Source organism: Colobus angolensis, unplaced genomic scaffold (genome assembly GCF_000951035.1).
Source record: "Colobus angolensis palliatus isolate OR3802 unplaced genomic scaffold, Cang.pa_1.0 Scaffold422, whole genome shotgun sequence".
Classification (NCBI taxonomy): Eukaryota; Metazoa; Chordata; class Mammalia; order Primates; family Cercopithecidae; genus Colobus; species Colobus angolensis.
The window spans coordinates 2034934-2050977 of NW_012117622.1; the positions used below are offsets into that span (position 1 = coordinate 2034934).

Sequence of the window (16044 nt, forward strand, 5' to 3'; positions counted from 1 at the left end):
CCTACTAGATCTTTTATAACCATTCTGGTTTGCAGTGCACTATGACTCTGAACAAAACTCAAATAGAATCTTCTCCTTTATCCTTGAATATCTTTCTGGGTGACAACCAACAAAACATCCTTAGACTTCTGGGCCTATAAAACACTGATCCAGTGTTTTCAGAATATCATCCAAAATCACCTAAAGGCCCTTTTTATGGGTGACAGCTGAAGGTCAGGATCCATCATCCTGTAATTACACTGTGAACTATTTTTCCCTGGATATGTTATCTGAAGTGATGCGAAAAGACCTTGGTACTAGTCCTGGCTCCATCCCAAGCCTTCGTAAGCTTCCAGTTCAGTTCTGCACTGGAACTGTCTCAAACTGGCTCATAAGAGTCCAGCTTTAAATTTTAAGAAATTCAGCAAGATGGTTGCTAAACACAGCCATTATAAAACATAAATCATATAAACTTACAACTAAATAAAATGTTTTCAAAAGGTGACATATAATCAAAAATTCTTCACTTCCTAATTGTTTTACTGTATCTCATTATTATCTATGTGCCCTTGAGGTTTTATTTACATTCACATCAGTGGAATGCTGGAAATTCTGTATAATGGTCTGCTACTACTACTCTTTCCAACACCCCATTCAGTGATGTCACATTGATAGCCCGAAATCAGTCATGGTGGGAGTATTTACACCATGGAATCAGCAGGCACTACAAAACAGGGCTTTTTTTTGCTAGGGAGCCTGTTGTTACACATTTACAAGCACACCACTGCTCCAATTCCTGCTGTCAAAAATGAAGGCATTGAATTTCAAGCTCTAAGACCCGTGTTGAGCTCACAGTGCTATGTCTCTGTGAACCCAGCATCACCCAGAGGTGCTTTAACTTTCTGGTAGAACCTATAGAGTCACTCTCTGAAACTGAAATTCTTCTGTGCTAAGACACTCAAAAGGTGAAGGAAGAATCACCTGGTTCGACGTTTTGAGCTCAATAATTTTTGTTATTTAACAGTTTCAAAAGAGAATTGTCAAACACCAAAAATATAGCAAAAGCATGAAAAGAAAATATAGTAACTGGCATCTGCTATGGAGATAAATCCTATCAGTTACCATCAGATAAGTCCAGGCTTTTCCTTTAATCTCCCCACCCTCATCTTCCAAATAATTCTGTCTTCTTTTTTCATTCATAACGTATTTCTTAATACTAAAAGACTCTATATTAAAAATTATATCTTGTTGGATTCAGATTTCTATGGCACTTCTCTTATTTTAAATAAGAGTATTCACACTTCAAATTATACTCCAAGTACAACAGTAAGAAAAGGCTTTTTTATTAATTTTTTTAACATAAAGACTTATTCATGAGGGACTGAAAGCAAAATAATTTATCATAACATTTATTCACAATGTTTCTTCTCTTCTGACAGCAGAAATAAGAGTTATATTAAACAAGGCAGTAAGAACTCTCAGTATTACAGAAATATAAGCATTAGTATATAATTTCAGGTAATGGGATGAGGTAAGGCCATTTTGTCCACTAATATATTTTATCCTTGGAAACAGCCGCATGAGTCAACATGGAATTGGAGAAAGCAAAGGTAATTTAATTCCGTGTGCCCTACTGAACACTGTGCACTTTGTACTAAAAGAAGAGGCACAATATTAAATATACACAAAATTCTCATTTCTATGGTCTTAGATATAAAGTAGATTGGGGCAAAAGAGAATGAAAGGTGGAAACCCAGTCCCTAGTGACACGGAAACCCCAAGCACAAATGTCCCCTCTTGGCAGGGACAAGTGAGCAGATGGCCACAGAGAGCATGCAACGTCCAGAAGACTCTGGGACCTTAAGAGCTGGCTTTGGTTCTGGCATGGTTTCAGGAGGGAAAAAATGAACAGGCATGTCTAAACTCAACCCTCCCTGACCCCACTGCGATCTGTGGCCAGGCTCTGGGAAGTCAAGGCGTGCACAGGGCGGAAAGAGGAAAAGAAATGGGAGATCAGGCCGGGCGCGGTGGCTCACGCCTATAATCCCAGCACTTTGGGAGGCCGAGGCGGGCGGATCACGAGGTCAGGAGATCGAGACCATCCTGGCTAACACGGTGAAACCCCGTCTGCACTAAAAATACAAAAAATTAGCCGGGCGTGGTGGCGGCGCCTGTAGTCCCAGCTTCTAGGGAGGCTGAGGCAGGAGAATGGCGTGAACCCGGGAGGCGGAGCTTGTGGTGAGCCGACATCGCGCCACTGCACTCCAGCCTGGGCGACAGAGAGAGACTTCGTCTCAAAAAAGAAAAAAGAAAAAAAAAAAAAAAGGGAAAGAGGACAAAGAGGTACAGGCAATACAGGAAATGAGCAAAGAGTAAGAAAAACAGTTACGGTCCCCACGGGAACTCTGTGCCCACTTTCAGCATGTGAGAATCAAAGGAAAATAAAACCTGGCTTCCCTATATCACCACCAGCAGCTCCAGCTTCAAGTCATTCAAGAAAATTAAGGTCCGTCCACAAAACTGGATTAGAAAGAAAGGAAGAGGAAGAAAAGAGAAGGGAAGAGGAAGGGGGAAGCTCACAACTCAAAATATCTAAAACCTAGAAAGTAGTCTTGGTTCACATAGGGAGTAAAACTAAAAAGAAGGTTCACTTAATCCCAGAGCTCCCGAGACCTGTAGTTTGTAAATGCCTGCTTCTTTTTGTAACTGCCTCGCTATTGTTTCAGCAGTGGAACACTTCTATTTTTTCCCAAACAAAATGTTACATGAAGGCCGACATAATAAACATGATAAAAAGACTGTCATCCCTCTGATCAGAAAAGTCCTTCTCCAGCAGTCCCTGTAGATCTGGGGTGCAGAGTTTGAAAATCTAAGGAACAGACTGTGATTTAGGAGGCAAGAAGCCAGCCAAAGCTGCAAGAGACCAGCCTAATGAGCAACAAAGCCCTACCAGCACTTGAAGCAAGAGACAGCAAAAGGCCCAGCACTACTGAAATGTAAGCCTGCAAGAGCCCTGTCACAGAAGAGAAGAGGTATGTGCATATTCATGCTCATTCTCATCCTCTTCTTTCATTCAACCCGCTTTTCCCACCCCACCCCACCCCACCCCTGCACACACACACCACACACGCACACACACCTGACACAGAGTCACGCGCATCTAGCTAGCCGTGCACACTCACTGACCAGGGCTGGTAACTCCTCAATATTTGGTAGTGCTATTTCATAGTGATCTGGGAATATAACAAGTTTGGCTTCATCTTCATATTCATAATCGTCGCTATTTAAATCGTCATCAGTATCTAGATCTGAGGAGAAAACAAAAACAAAGAACAAGAAGTGAGGAAAATAACATCCCACACTATGGCAGCACTCACTGGGAAAGCCAGAAATCCAAGGCGATGAAACACCAAGGGTGTGACATTGACAATTTTCTCCTCTGACAGGACTGTCCATCTGTCCTAAACCACCAATAGCAGGCCTTTCCATCAAGTTATGAATACTTATATATCAGTGACTGATGTATGAAGAAGACTGAGCCATTTCATAAAGCTTTACAGTTAAATTAGACAAATGTGCAAGATACTCAATTCTCAGAAAGAATTTCTCAGAAAGAAAATTTCTTAGAAACTCTTAAAAAGGAAACGACTGGTAATTATGATGTGTCAGGTACCTGGTTCCTGATTTCATAACAATAGGCTGGAATGGTTGTTTGGTTTCTTAGGGGTTTTTTGCAACATCATAATGTGAAAGTATGGTTTTAGAGTTGATAAACTTAGGTTCAAGACTAGCTCCAAAACTTCATGTTACTTTGGGCAAGTCATAACCTCTCTAAGCCTTAGTTTTCTCATTTGGAGCATGAAGATAATAGTATGTATCTCACATAGTTTATACAGGAGATAAATGAGAACAAGAGGCTTGGCATATAATAGGTAATCAATAAATGTTAGCTATTATTTAAAAACAAAATCTCCCTCTTGCTCTCTCCCTCTGCCTCTCTTAAAGTGTTGAGTTACTGCATAGTAGACCTGAGGGAGAAGCCCTATAATGTGAGTAGCCATATTGTCCTCGGCTGTGGAAGATGGGCTCCTCTAGCCTGTTATCTACCAAGTCGTCCCCTCTTTGCTTGGTTCATCTCTGGTAAAGGTTAAATGAAGGTTCAAGGAAATGTCTTGTCACAATATTTATATGGACATTTCAGCATCACTTTCACAGGGATGCCAGCATCCCAGATCATGTTTGTATATTTATGCTTGGAACTATGGTGACAAAGAGCTAGCAAGTTATATTCCACTCACATGCACACAAACCTACACACAAATAGGCACAAGAACACACACAGAAACGTGGGCTCTCTAGACAGAAGAAAGTTATTTTACTTAATGAAGCAGCCACCTGAGAAACAAAGGGTCTAGATTCTGTTACTACCTTGTAAAACCTAGTATATATTTGTGTACAGTTCTGCTCTCAAGGGATCGCTTCTCAGCCTTTTGGCTAAGATCAAGTGTAAATTCCCAAAGGTAGGGCAGTTTGTAGTAATAAATAAATAAATAAATAAGATACAGCCAAAATGCAGTCTAAGCTTTTTTTTTTTTTCTTTTGAGGCAGGGTCTCACTTTGTTGCCCAGACTTGAGTGCAGTGGTGCGATCATAGCTCACTACAACATCAAACTCCCAAGCTCTAGCTATCCTCCTACCTCACCCTCCTGAGAAGCTAGGACTGCCAGGCCTGGCTAATTTTTTTTATCTTTTGTAAAAACAGGGTCTCACTATGTGGCTCAGGCTGGTCTCAAATACCTGCCTCAAGTGATCTTCCCACCTCAGCATCTCAAAATGCTGGGATTAAAGGCATGAATCACCACACCTGGTCTAAATGTTTTAATAAGAGATTTTAAATTATAAGAGTCAGAAATACCAAAATAAAGAACCAAACCAAACAACATTACTAGATAGCCATAGAAGTGAGGTTCATTTGACAAAATGTAATTTTAAAGAAGTTTAATTAGTAAGTAAAGGCATTAATGTAAAGCATATAATTCAAAGAAAGATTCTATATGTTATAAAAATGTGAATGCTTCAATATTTATAATTTTTTTAAGTTGGAATCTAAATGTTTAATTTAAAAAATGGTATTCAACCTGGCCAGGCACGGTAGCTCACACCTATAATCCCAGCATTTTGGGAGGCTGAGGCAGGTGGAGCATGAGGTCAGGAGCTCAAGACCAGCCTGGCCAAGATGGTGAAACCCTGTCTCTACTAAAAATACAAAAATTAGCTAGGCATGGTGGCATGCACCTGTAATCCCAGCTACTTAGGAGGCTGAGGCAGAGAATTGCTTAAACCCAGGAGGCAGAGGTTGCAGTGAGCCGAGATCACACACTGCACTCCAGCCTGAGCAACACAGCAAGGCTCCATCTCAGAAAAAAAAAAAAAAAAATAGTATTCAACCCAATAGAATATTATTTAAATCATAGTTATTTAGACTATTTAGGAACAGAAATGTTTATGCTATGTTAATGCTAAAAACACAAAATTCATCTTCACTGTAAAGACTTTATATTATGCTTATAGACAAAAATGAGAAAGAAAACTAAACAAATGGAAATCATGAATGAGTGAACTTTATTCTTAAATTGTTCTTTATTATAATATTTATATTTAACAATTTTAAGTAACCAAAGCATAAATCTTGTGTTTTTGTATGCAGATTCAGCTCATACAAGATATTATCTGTCTCTTTTCCACACAAGACATGCTCATTTAAAGCTAATTCAAATCTTACCTGGCATAAATAAAATACAAAAAAAAAAAAAAAACCCACTCTGACATTTGCTAGTTATGTAACCCTAGAAAATTTACTTCTAAGTTCTTTTTTCTTGTGAGTAAGCCGTAGATATTATCTACCCCACAAGACCGTTAAGTGGATTAAACAAGATAAAGTTTTAAGGCACCCTAGTGTAGGATCTGGTAGGTACTAGGGGACTCTGCAAATAATAGCCACCATCACCATCATCATCATCACCTTCTCCCTCTTCCTGACAACTAACACAACCAAAAGTGCCTTCCCTTCCCTTTGGCTGCAAGACCATGGTACCATGTGGGGATCTTCTGTGAAATCTGAGTATTCAGAAGTTACCACCTTCAAATTCTTCTAGACTGTAAATTCAGAGAGCCAGAAATGAGTCTTAACTCCCATGTTCCTAGCCCCTATACTGTGCCCGGCACACACCACACACTCTGTAAATGTCTGTGAATGGGGACTTCAGGAAGTCAATAACATCAACATGCAAAACAAGAATATCAAAAGAGCTGCATTGTATTTTAATTGGCGACTCACATGTTTAAGAGGAAGCAAGACTGCTGTCACGCAGAAAAGCAGAACTTTGTAGTGCTTCTTTACATTTATTTTAGGTTTACTTTTATTTTTAATTCAATGGAATGGACGAGGGGCATGATCTTTCCCAAAAAACTTAATCCAAATTAGGGAAAAGTCCATCAGAGGTAACCTACATTCTGATTTTAGGGGACAAATCTAAGGTTCCTCCTGAACACGTATGATCACACAGCCCTAAATATAACCTAAAATTTCCACATGTCTCTAAATCATGTCTCATCACCCCAAAAATATTTAGTTGAAGAAGCTACAGAGTAACCATACTCTAGGGACCCCCAACTTCTCCCCAGCTGCTACTTTCTATTGTGGCTATTAAGTGGCAATACCCAAGAGAGATTTCTCTAAGTTTAAGAATAAATAAATAAATACAAACTCTGCTCTGATGATCCTCCCAGATCCCTGGGAGAAGTGGCTGGGACTACCCATTTCCCCAAGATGCCTAAGCTATGAAGGAGAACAGTGAGAGAATGAATGGGTCCCTACACAAAGCTAGGGCTCTGATTCCCAGGTCAGAGTTCTCTCAGCTTGACCACATTAACTTTAATTGTTGGAGGCAAGCGATCTGTCCAAGGGCTGCAAAGTCTAACCAACTATTTACCTTCAAAAGAAGGTACAGGGGAAAAGCCTCTTGAGCACAGAACATATTATTTTACTCACTTCAGAAAAAAATGGCAAAATGTAATTTATTAGAACCTTCTGGTTATCAGAGGCGCAGGTGAACTTTCTGAACAGGCCCATTAGCAAAACTTTGCACAAATTTTCTGTTTTCAATCTATTCCTCAGCAAGTTTAAACACCTGGTCTAAGCCAAAAAAAGTGGAATTCTCTGAGGTGAAGCGGTGGCTCCTCGGAAGTTCCACTCTTCAGACACAGAGAACTGAACTCCTTTACTGCCATTTGTGAAAACTGGGGCAGACTCCATAAAGATGTAAATATTTAACACTGTTTTTATGATGTATCAAACATGTGGTATTTTTAAAATTAAATGCATTACCAGTTATTTACATATCTATGCATATTTGTAGCTTTATCATAAAATATATATATATAGAATTAGGCCAGAATCACATTGTGAGCCTTAGGGTATTTCTTGAAGGATCCACAACTCCCTTACCTCCTCGCTTCTCTACTATCTCTTTCATATCAGCTTATACCCCAAACTCATCAACTTTCATATTTTTCCAAGTTATCTTTCTACAACACAACCTAATAGTGTCCCTTTCTAGGTGAACTCTCCCAGTTCACAGCACCCCTAAGCATCCCAGCAATTTTTTCACAGCAACCTTAAGCCAAAAGAAATGCCTGGCCAGGTACAGTGGCTCACGCCCATAATCCCAGCACTTTAGGAGGCCGAGGTGGGCGGATCACGAGGTCAGGAGTTTGAGACCAGCCTGGCCAACATGGCAAAACCCCGTCTCTACTAAAAGTCCAAAAAAATTAGCCAGGTGTGGTGGCGGGTGCCCATAATCCCAGCTACTCGGGAGGCTGAGGGAGGAGAATCGCTTTTACCCGGGAGGCAGAGGTTGCAGTGAGCCGAGATCGTGCCATTTCACTCCAGCCTGGGCAACAAGAGCAAGACTCCATCTCAAAAAAAGAAAAGAAATACCTTATGGTTCTGTTTATTTAGTAGTTAGATCAAAAAAAAACTTGGTATTTATGTTCTAGCAACTAATTAACCATTTGCAAAATATATATATATAAGTTGAAAGAAAAAATACTTCACTCTGAAATAGCCCCAGTCCTTCACTATTGGGATGTGTGCAGCTGTTGGGCAATGCACAGTGTCCCTGAATTGGATCAGCCCCTGCCACCCTTATTTCCCATTTCACATTGATTTTCACGTGGTGCTTGACTTTTACCACAGAAACCACTAAAAAATCCCAGCTTTACAAAGATATGAAGTTATCAGAAGGAATATAGGGTAATTTAATAGTAAAACTATACTGTGTTTAGTTCATGCAATGTTTGAGCACCACTATGTTCCCTCAGAGACTTAAAATATCCCTCAGTGCCCTGGTGAGCTCACTGCAGCACTCCAGGTTGCCTCAGAACACAATTTGGGAGCCAAAGGGTTAATGGCTCGCTAGGGACCACAGGCAAAAGAAATCTAAAAGCATTATTTATGTATAGAAAATTGCTGAGAGGATATACAATATATACAAAGATGTACAAACAGAAAATTTGTCTCTGGAGGCAGTAACCAAGCAGCTAGGATACAGGGAAGGGAGGGGAAAAAACTTAATTTTCTATGAAGAGCCCTTTATAACTTCTCAATTTGAAGCTTTACCCATGAGGTAATCCTAGATGTTTTAAAAGGATAGAATTTAAATGATTTTTCAATTACCAATAATTGTCGTTGCTGGTTTAAAAAAAAATAGCAGCAAAAGCTAGTACTGAGGTCATTTCACTTGAATGAACATCAAAGTAATGTGGAGGAAGAGTGATTTGACCACTGAGGGGCAGGGTGGTGCTCAGGACACCGGGAAGCCATTTAGCACCAGTCAGTGGCCTCAGCTTCCCTTGTAAAATCAATTGCAGGCTGTAACCAAATGATTCAATGGTTTCAATGTCACTGTTGAGCCGATGGAAAAAGAATTATTCACAAAGTCATCAAATGAATGGGAAGAAAACACCTTCATCCAAGATAAAGCATTGGCCACCTACATCTGTTTCATGAAGTAGAAGCAGCAGCATCGTAATTTCATTTCAGTACCAGTGAAATAGTACTTCCTAACCAAAAAATAACAGAGAAACTGCAAGAGAGCTCTGAGTTATCTTCCTCTCCATGAGGAAACAATCCCAGCGTCCCTTTGAGGGAAAGAGTCTGTGGCAGAGGCTACGAGCTGCCTCCCAATACCCACTGTCCTCTTCTTCCTAATAAGAGACCCCAAACTTTACTCAGTGAAGACAGTTGGTGGGCTTTATTTTCCAGTCTCCTGTGCAGCTAGATGTGACCACGTGACCAAGTTCTGACAGAGAGGTGTAAACTGATTGGGGGCTCTATGAGAAGGCTGACAAAAGCAAGGTCATCCTGCTGGGAGATTAGACTATTTTGTCCTTCCTCTTTCTCCTCTTCTCTTTTTTCTTTCTTTCTTTTTTTTTTTTTTTTTTTTTTGAGATGGAGTTTCACTCTTGTTGCCCAGGCTGGAGTGCAATGGTGCGATCTCAGCTCACTGCAACCTCCGCCTTCCAGGTTCAAACAATTCTCCTGCCTCAGCCTCACAAGTAGCTGGGATTACAGTCATGTGCCACCATGCCCGGCTAATTTTTTGTATTTTTAGTAGAGACAGGGTTTCACCACGTTGGCCAAGCTGCCAAACTCCTGACATCAGGTGATCCACCTGCCTGGGCCTCCCAAAGTGCTGGGATTATAGGTGTGAGCCATCGCGCCCGGCTCCTCTTTCATGCTTTCCAGAATCAGGATGTGATGGTTGGAGTTCCAGTAGCCATTATGGACCATAAGGTGATGATGAGGTTGGAAATCATGGGCCAGGATGGAGGGTTAAGCAGGAATATGGTAAGAGCCTAGATCCCTGGTGAACATGAGGCCATCACATCCCCACACTTACTGTTTCCCAACATCCTCTACATGACAGCAAAATAAGCATCTATCTTGTTTAAAGTTACCAGAATCGGCTGGGGTTCAGTGGCCAGTAATCCCAGCCTTCTGGGAGGCCAAGGCAGGCAGAACACTTGAGCCTAGCAGTTTGAGACCAGCCTGGGCAACATGGCAGAACCCTGTCTCCACAGAAAAATACAAAAATTAGTCAGGTGTGGTGGTGCATGCCTGTGGTTCCAGCTACTTGGGAGGCTGAGGTGGGAAGATCGCTTGAGCCCTGCAGGAGGCTGAGTCTGCAGTGACCACAATTGTGCCACTGCACTCCAGCCTGAGTGACACAGTGAGACCCTGTCTCAAAAATAAATAAGTAGACCAGGTGCGGTGACTCATGCCTGTAATCCCAGCACTTTGGGAGCCTAAGGTGGGCGGACCACCTGAGATCAGGAGTTCGAGACCAGCCTGGCCAACATGGTGAAACCTCGTCTCTACCAAAAAAAAAAAAAAATACAAAAATTAGCCGGGCATGGTGGTGGGCACCTGTAATCCCAGCTACTTGGGAGGCTGAGGCAGGAGAATTGCTTGAACTCAGGAGGCGGAGGTTGTAGTGAGCCGAGATCACGCCATTGCACTCCAGCCTAGGTGACAGAGCCAGACTCCAGCTCAAATAAATAAATAAATAAACAAAGTTACCAGTGTTTTAAACTTATTGTTATGTAAACCACATGTAACCCTAATACACAGCCCATCACTGAAATTAATTTACAGGTCATATCAACTCAAGAGGGCTGGGACCAATATGTCAAGATAAAAGTACCTGTTCCTAGCAGACAAGAAGCACCAGTTGAGGGGGCTTTAAATCAGAACTTGCAAAGAATGAATTCCTGTAAAAAATAACTTCCTGGCCAGGCACAGCAGCTCACACATGTAATCTCAGAACTTCGGGAGACTGAGGTTGGAAGATTGTTTGAGCACAGAAGTTCAAGACCAGCCTGGGCAACACAGTGAGACCCCATCACTTTAAAAAAAAATTTTTTTTTAATTAAATATGTGTGGTGGTGTGTGCCTGTAGTCCCAGCTACTTGGGAGGCTGAGGCATGAGGATCACTTGAGCCTGGCAGGTTGTCCAGCCTGGGCAACAGAATGAGTTCCTGCCTCAAAAAAAAAAAGAAAAGAAAAAGAAAAAGAAAGAACTCCTACTGGGATGAAGGAGGTAAATTTATAAAGAACCTGGATATAAAACAACAGGGAGAAATAGAATCCGGGGCTAATGGCATTCTTTTTTAAATTAATATAGTCATAGAACACTTTTGGGGCCGTGAGTTCTATATGCACCTTGTGGTTTTCTAAGATATGAAATCTTGCCTGAACACAGAGAATAACCTGTAGAAAAAGCCTCACTGAAACAAAATGGTAGGTAGTCCCCTATGGAAGAATGGAAGGAAGGGGTCCACACAGTTTGAAGCACAAAACCTCAGTGCTGACTTTCAAATTAATTTCTAAAACTGTTTCCTGACAATATCCTCTACAACCAAAATAATCACTAGAAAAAAAATCAAACCTCCAGGTCTTATGAAAAGAAGACACAAAAGTTAAAGGTCAAGGTCAGAAAACTTCTTCATTCCACCAAAGAAAATAATAAAAATTAACAATGGTAAGTCAAAATGTTTAGTTAGCTCTGCCTTCAAGCAGAACCTGCTGATTCCACTGAATTCAAATGAAATCATATGATCTAAACAAAATCATATGATCTATATTAGTGCAAAGGTACTGGAAGACTAACAACCAAAGCATCAGAAGATATTCATAATTTCAGCTTTGGGGTTCATGCTAGCCTGGTTTGGGTTTAGTTAGTTAAATTGCGTTGTGGTCCAAAGGCAGGTTGAGAAGTAAAGAAGACTGGCCAAGGTAGAAGAACCAAATGCAGATAAGCCTTGTACAGAAAAGCATGAGCTGAGAAGCAGGAGAAGACAGCAAGTTTGGATCCAACACAGAGTAACTGAGAATCAAACCAGGAAAGAAACTCAGCTCCACAGCAGTTTTCAATGGCTTCACTTTTCAAATAATTAATGTGTCTTTTCATCACAATAGCATGTTTGTTATAGAAAAAGTTTAAATACAGAGAAGCAAAAAGATGAAAATTGGAATCACTTCCATTCTAGTACTGGGAAAGAGCTACTATTAACAGTCTGGAGTATTCTTCCAGACTCTTCTGATCTCCCAGTTATATATGTACACGTGTGTATATGTGTGTAGAAGTGTGTGCACACACACAGCTATACATTCATACACGCATGCATATATACATATACATATCTATATCTGTATATACATATGTGTATGTATATATAGAATTTTTTTACAAAAATGAAATCATACTATGGAAACAATTTTGCAAATCCTTTCAAACAATAATCTGAGACATTTAGGCATATAAACTTGTTCGGTCAAATACTATCAAACCACTTTTTCGCTTGAGAAAACCATATCAGAGGCTTAATATAACCATAATTATATGATATAGAAATCAGTAGTCATTTGCATAAACAAAACTGGCCCTTCTGAATAAGGGAAATTTTCAAATCACCATTAGTCAAACACTAGAGTCATAATTATTGCACGCAAGGTCCACTGATGTTAAAACTAGTGAACAAAACTTTAAGGAGAAACAAGATATTTAGCACAGTCTCAAAGTATCACTCTCAAAATATTTCTTAATTACACTATAACTTTACAATGAAGAAGGCCAGCAGACACTACCTTAACAATGATCAAATTCAACATCACCAGTATGACAACATGTCAACACCATATACCCCAATACCATGCTCTAAGAACAGCACGCTACCTCTGTAGGATTCTTTCCAAAAATGCATAACATCACATTTTTCATGAGAAAACATCAGATAAAACCAAACTGAGGTCTATTCCACAAAATAACTGACCAGCACTCTTCAAAAGTCTCACAATTATTAAAGACAAAGAAAAACTGAAGAATGATCAGAGTCTGGAAAGGATTAAACAAACATGACAACTAAATACAATGCGGAACCCTGGATTGTATCTTGTAACAAAGAAAGGACATGAGTGGGAGAAAATTTATGAAATCTGAATGAAGTCTGTAGTTTGGCTAATTTTAAAAAGAAAAAGAAAAAAATTGACTTTTTTTTTTTTCTGAGAGACAGGGTCCCACTCTGTCACTGAGGCTGGAGTGCAGTGTCAAGCTCACTACAGCCTCAACTGTCTGGGCTCAAGTGATCCTCCTGCCTCAGCCTCCCAAGTCACTGAGGCTACAGACACACACCACCACACCCAGCTAATTTTTTAATTTTTTGGTAAGGACAAGGCCTTTTTATGTTACCCAAGCTGATCTCAAACTCCTGGGTACAAGCAATCCTCCTGCCTCAGCCTCCCAAAGTGCTGGGAATACAGGCGTGAGCCACTGCAAGAGCCAGCTATTTAAAGTCAGCAAAAAATTGGCCAGGCGCAGTGGTTCACACCTGATATCCCTATCGCTTGAGCTCAGGAGTTCAAGACCAGCCAGGGCAACATGGTGAAACTCCGTCTCTACAAAAGTACAAAAAATTAGCCAGTCGTGGTGATGTGTGCTTGTGGTCTCAGCTACTTGGGAGGCTGAGCCAGGAGCAGGGCTTGAGCCCGGGAGGCGCAGGTTGCATTGAGCCAAGATGGCGCCATTGCACTCCAGCCTGGGTGAGAGAGCCAGACCCTGTCTCAAAAACTAAAAATAAAGTAAGCAATAAACAGACCTGAAGCAGAATTATAATTACTCTCTAGTCACTGTAAGTATAATTGCTTCAAAGCACTAAACCCGACTAAGAGGGCTGAAAGCACACTTTGCTGGTAGGTAAACGCAGAGTGGAGGCAGGCCTTTAAATCTGTGCCTCTCATCCTTAAATTGTACAGCAATAAACAACCTATTACTCCAAATAAAAGATGCACATGAGTGTGCACACATACACAAACACAAAATCTGAGCATGCTACTATTTACCTAAAAAAATCTTGGAATTCCTCCTTTTCGGTAACGCTCCACCAGATGCCCCTCTTACCTTCTGAAAAGAAAACAAAAGATAATTAAAATGCAACCTATAAAATAAGCATCTTTGTGGGGGAAAAGCACATCTCAGAGGTTCCCAGATTTTATAGAAGGCCAAGAAGAAATATTCCATCTAGATTAGCAATTCCAGGATAAACAGGGAACTGACCCAGGTTAATGCAGGTAGGTGAGGGGCAATGCTGTCCACCTGCTTATTTTTATTAAGTTATAAAGAAAGCACTTCTGGAAAGAGAAATGGAAACCAGGGATCAAGGTGAAGTCATTACTTAAACTTCAAATCAGCACCTGCTCCCAAGAGGGCAGGAGTCCAGGCCTGACGATGAAAAACTCAGGAAAGATGATGGGGATCCAGAAGGTGAGGATCTTATTCTCCTGGTTACCCAGTCGGTCTCTAGTGCTTGGCCCTGGGCATGCCTAACAACTATTGTTAAAAGGCTTAATATCAATAGTCATTTGATAGTCTGGGCACATGAAGTCTCAGTCTAACCTCCCTAAACATTTTTGGAGCACCAGCAAGTGGCTATGTTTGCCATCCTAAACATCGTGTATTTTCTTTCTTTTTTTTTTGAGATGGAGTCTCGCATTGTTGCCCAGGCTGGAGTGCACTGGCACAATCTCAGTCACAGCAACCTTCGCCTCCCAGGTTCAAGCGATTCTCCTGCCTCAGCCTCCCAAGTAGCTGAGATTACAAATGCCTGCCACCACGTCCAGCTAATTTTTAGTATTTTTAGTAGAGACAGGGTTTCACTGTGTTGGTCAGACTGGTCTTGAACCCCTGACCTCGTGATCCACCCGCCTCGGCCTCCCAAAGTGCTGGGATTACAGGCGTGAGTCACCACACCTGGCCCAGCATCGTGTCAGCAGTAATGAAATAAAATGCCCATCAAGTGGTAATACAAAAGAGGCCATTCATCTGATGCTCACACAAAATATTCCACTCTCAAATCAAGTATAAGGCCAAAACCGTATTTCCACAGTGTATGTTTTTTCAGTTACTAGGAAAAAGCACATTTCCAGCAGACCACGATGTGTGGGTTTAATGCCACATGATTCCAAGCAGCTACAGGTGTCAAGATCTTGCTGCACATTTTCTGCTTCTCAGTTTGTCCTCTCATGAGTCCTAAGGCTGCTTTCTCACATTTTCATAGTTGACTTTGAAGGCTGACTCATCCTTGTGATTCTCACATTAAGTTTTTACAGTTTCTACTACAGGTTTACAGTTCACATCTTAGGAATCTGCATTACAGAACACTTTCTCAAAAACCTGTCCCTCCAAATACTGATGCCAAAAGCACATCTCTCTTAGAATCACTCCTCTATGATCTCAGAGCCTCTTTCTTCCCCTCTCCACTTACCTGCTTCAAAAAGGGATGAAATAAAATCTATTGCAAAGCACCTTTATCATTCCTGGAGGTCCCCTGAAATCTCTCTACAGAATCTTATGGTGTCCTTTTAATTATTTTAGTTTCACAGCCCTCTCCTTTCCTGCATGATGGCAGGAGGATAACAAGGAGGGGTTGCACGAAGACTTGCTAGAACATGAGCCTGTCCCAGACTGTGAGATTCACATCTTAGACTTGCAAAAAAGTAGAACCTCTTTCTAAAGACCATCACCTCTGCATCAGTCAACAACCAAAATCAACAAGGTTTGAGAAAATAAAACTCCTCCATCAGCAAATATGACTGTGCCCCTGTGTCAGATTCCGTGCTGGGGCTCGGACTGCCAACTGAATGAAGACATGTTCCATCTTTTAAGGAGCTGGCCAGCATAGTAGGGGAGCATTTATGTAAACAAACGATACCACAGATTCTGGTGAGTGCTAAGAAAGATTCAAAAAATGCACAATCATATCATAAGGAGGAAATGATCAGTTCATGTTAGGATAAGGGTGTGGGCAGGGCTGGTAAGAACAGCAGCAATCCTGGCATACAGCAGCTACTGAGTAAATATTTGTTGGATGGATGGATGGATGGATGGATGGATGGATGGATGGATGGATGGATGGATGGATGGATGGATGGATATATGAATGGATGGA

General features: G+C 41.0%; 1 protein-coding gene across 2 annotated transcripts in view; it reads right to left on the reverse strand.

Moving 5' to 3' along the window:
- The window catches only part of USP13 (ubiquitin specific peptidase 13 (isopeptidase T-3)), a 134211-nt gene that overhangs the window by 82865 nt on the left and 35302 nt on the right, over positions 1 to 16044 (reverse strand). For both annotated transcript variants that reach the window (XM_011956716.1, XM_011956717.1), the window contains exons 3-4: positions 13940 to 14000; positions 3166 to 3287 (exon numbers count right to left, since the gene is read on the reverse strand). In XM_011956716.1, coding sequence (XP_011812106.1) covers positions 3166 to 3287; positions 13940 to 14000 — 183 coding nt within the window. The remainder of the gene's footprint in view (positions 1 to 3165; positions 3288 to 13939; positions 14001 to 16044) is intronic.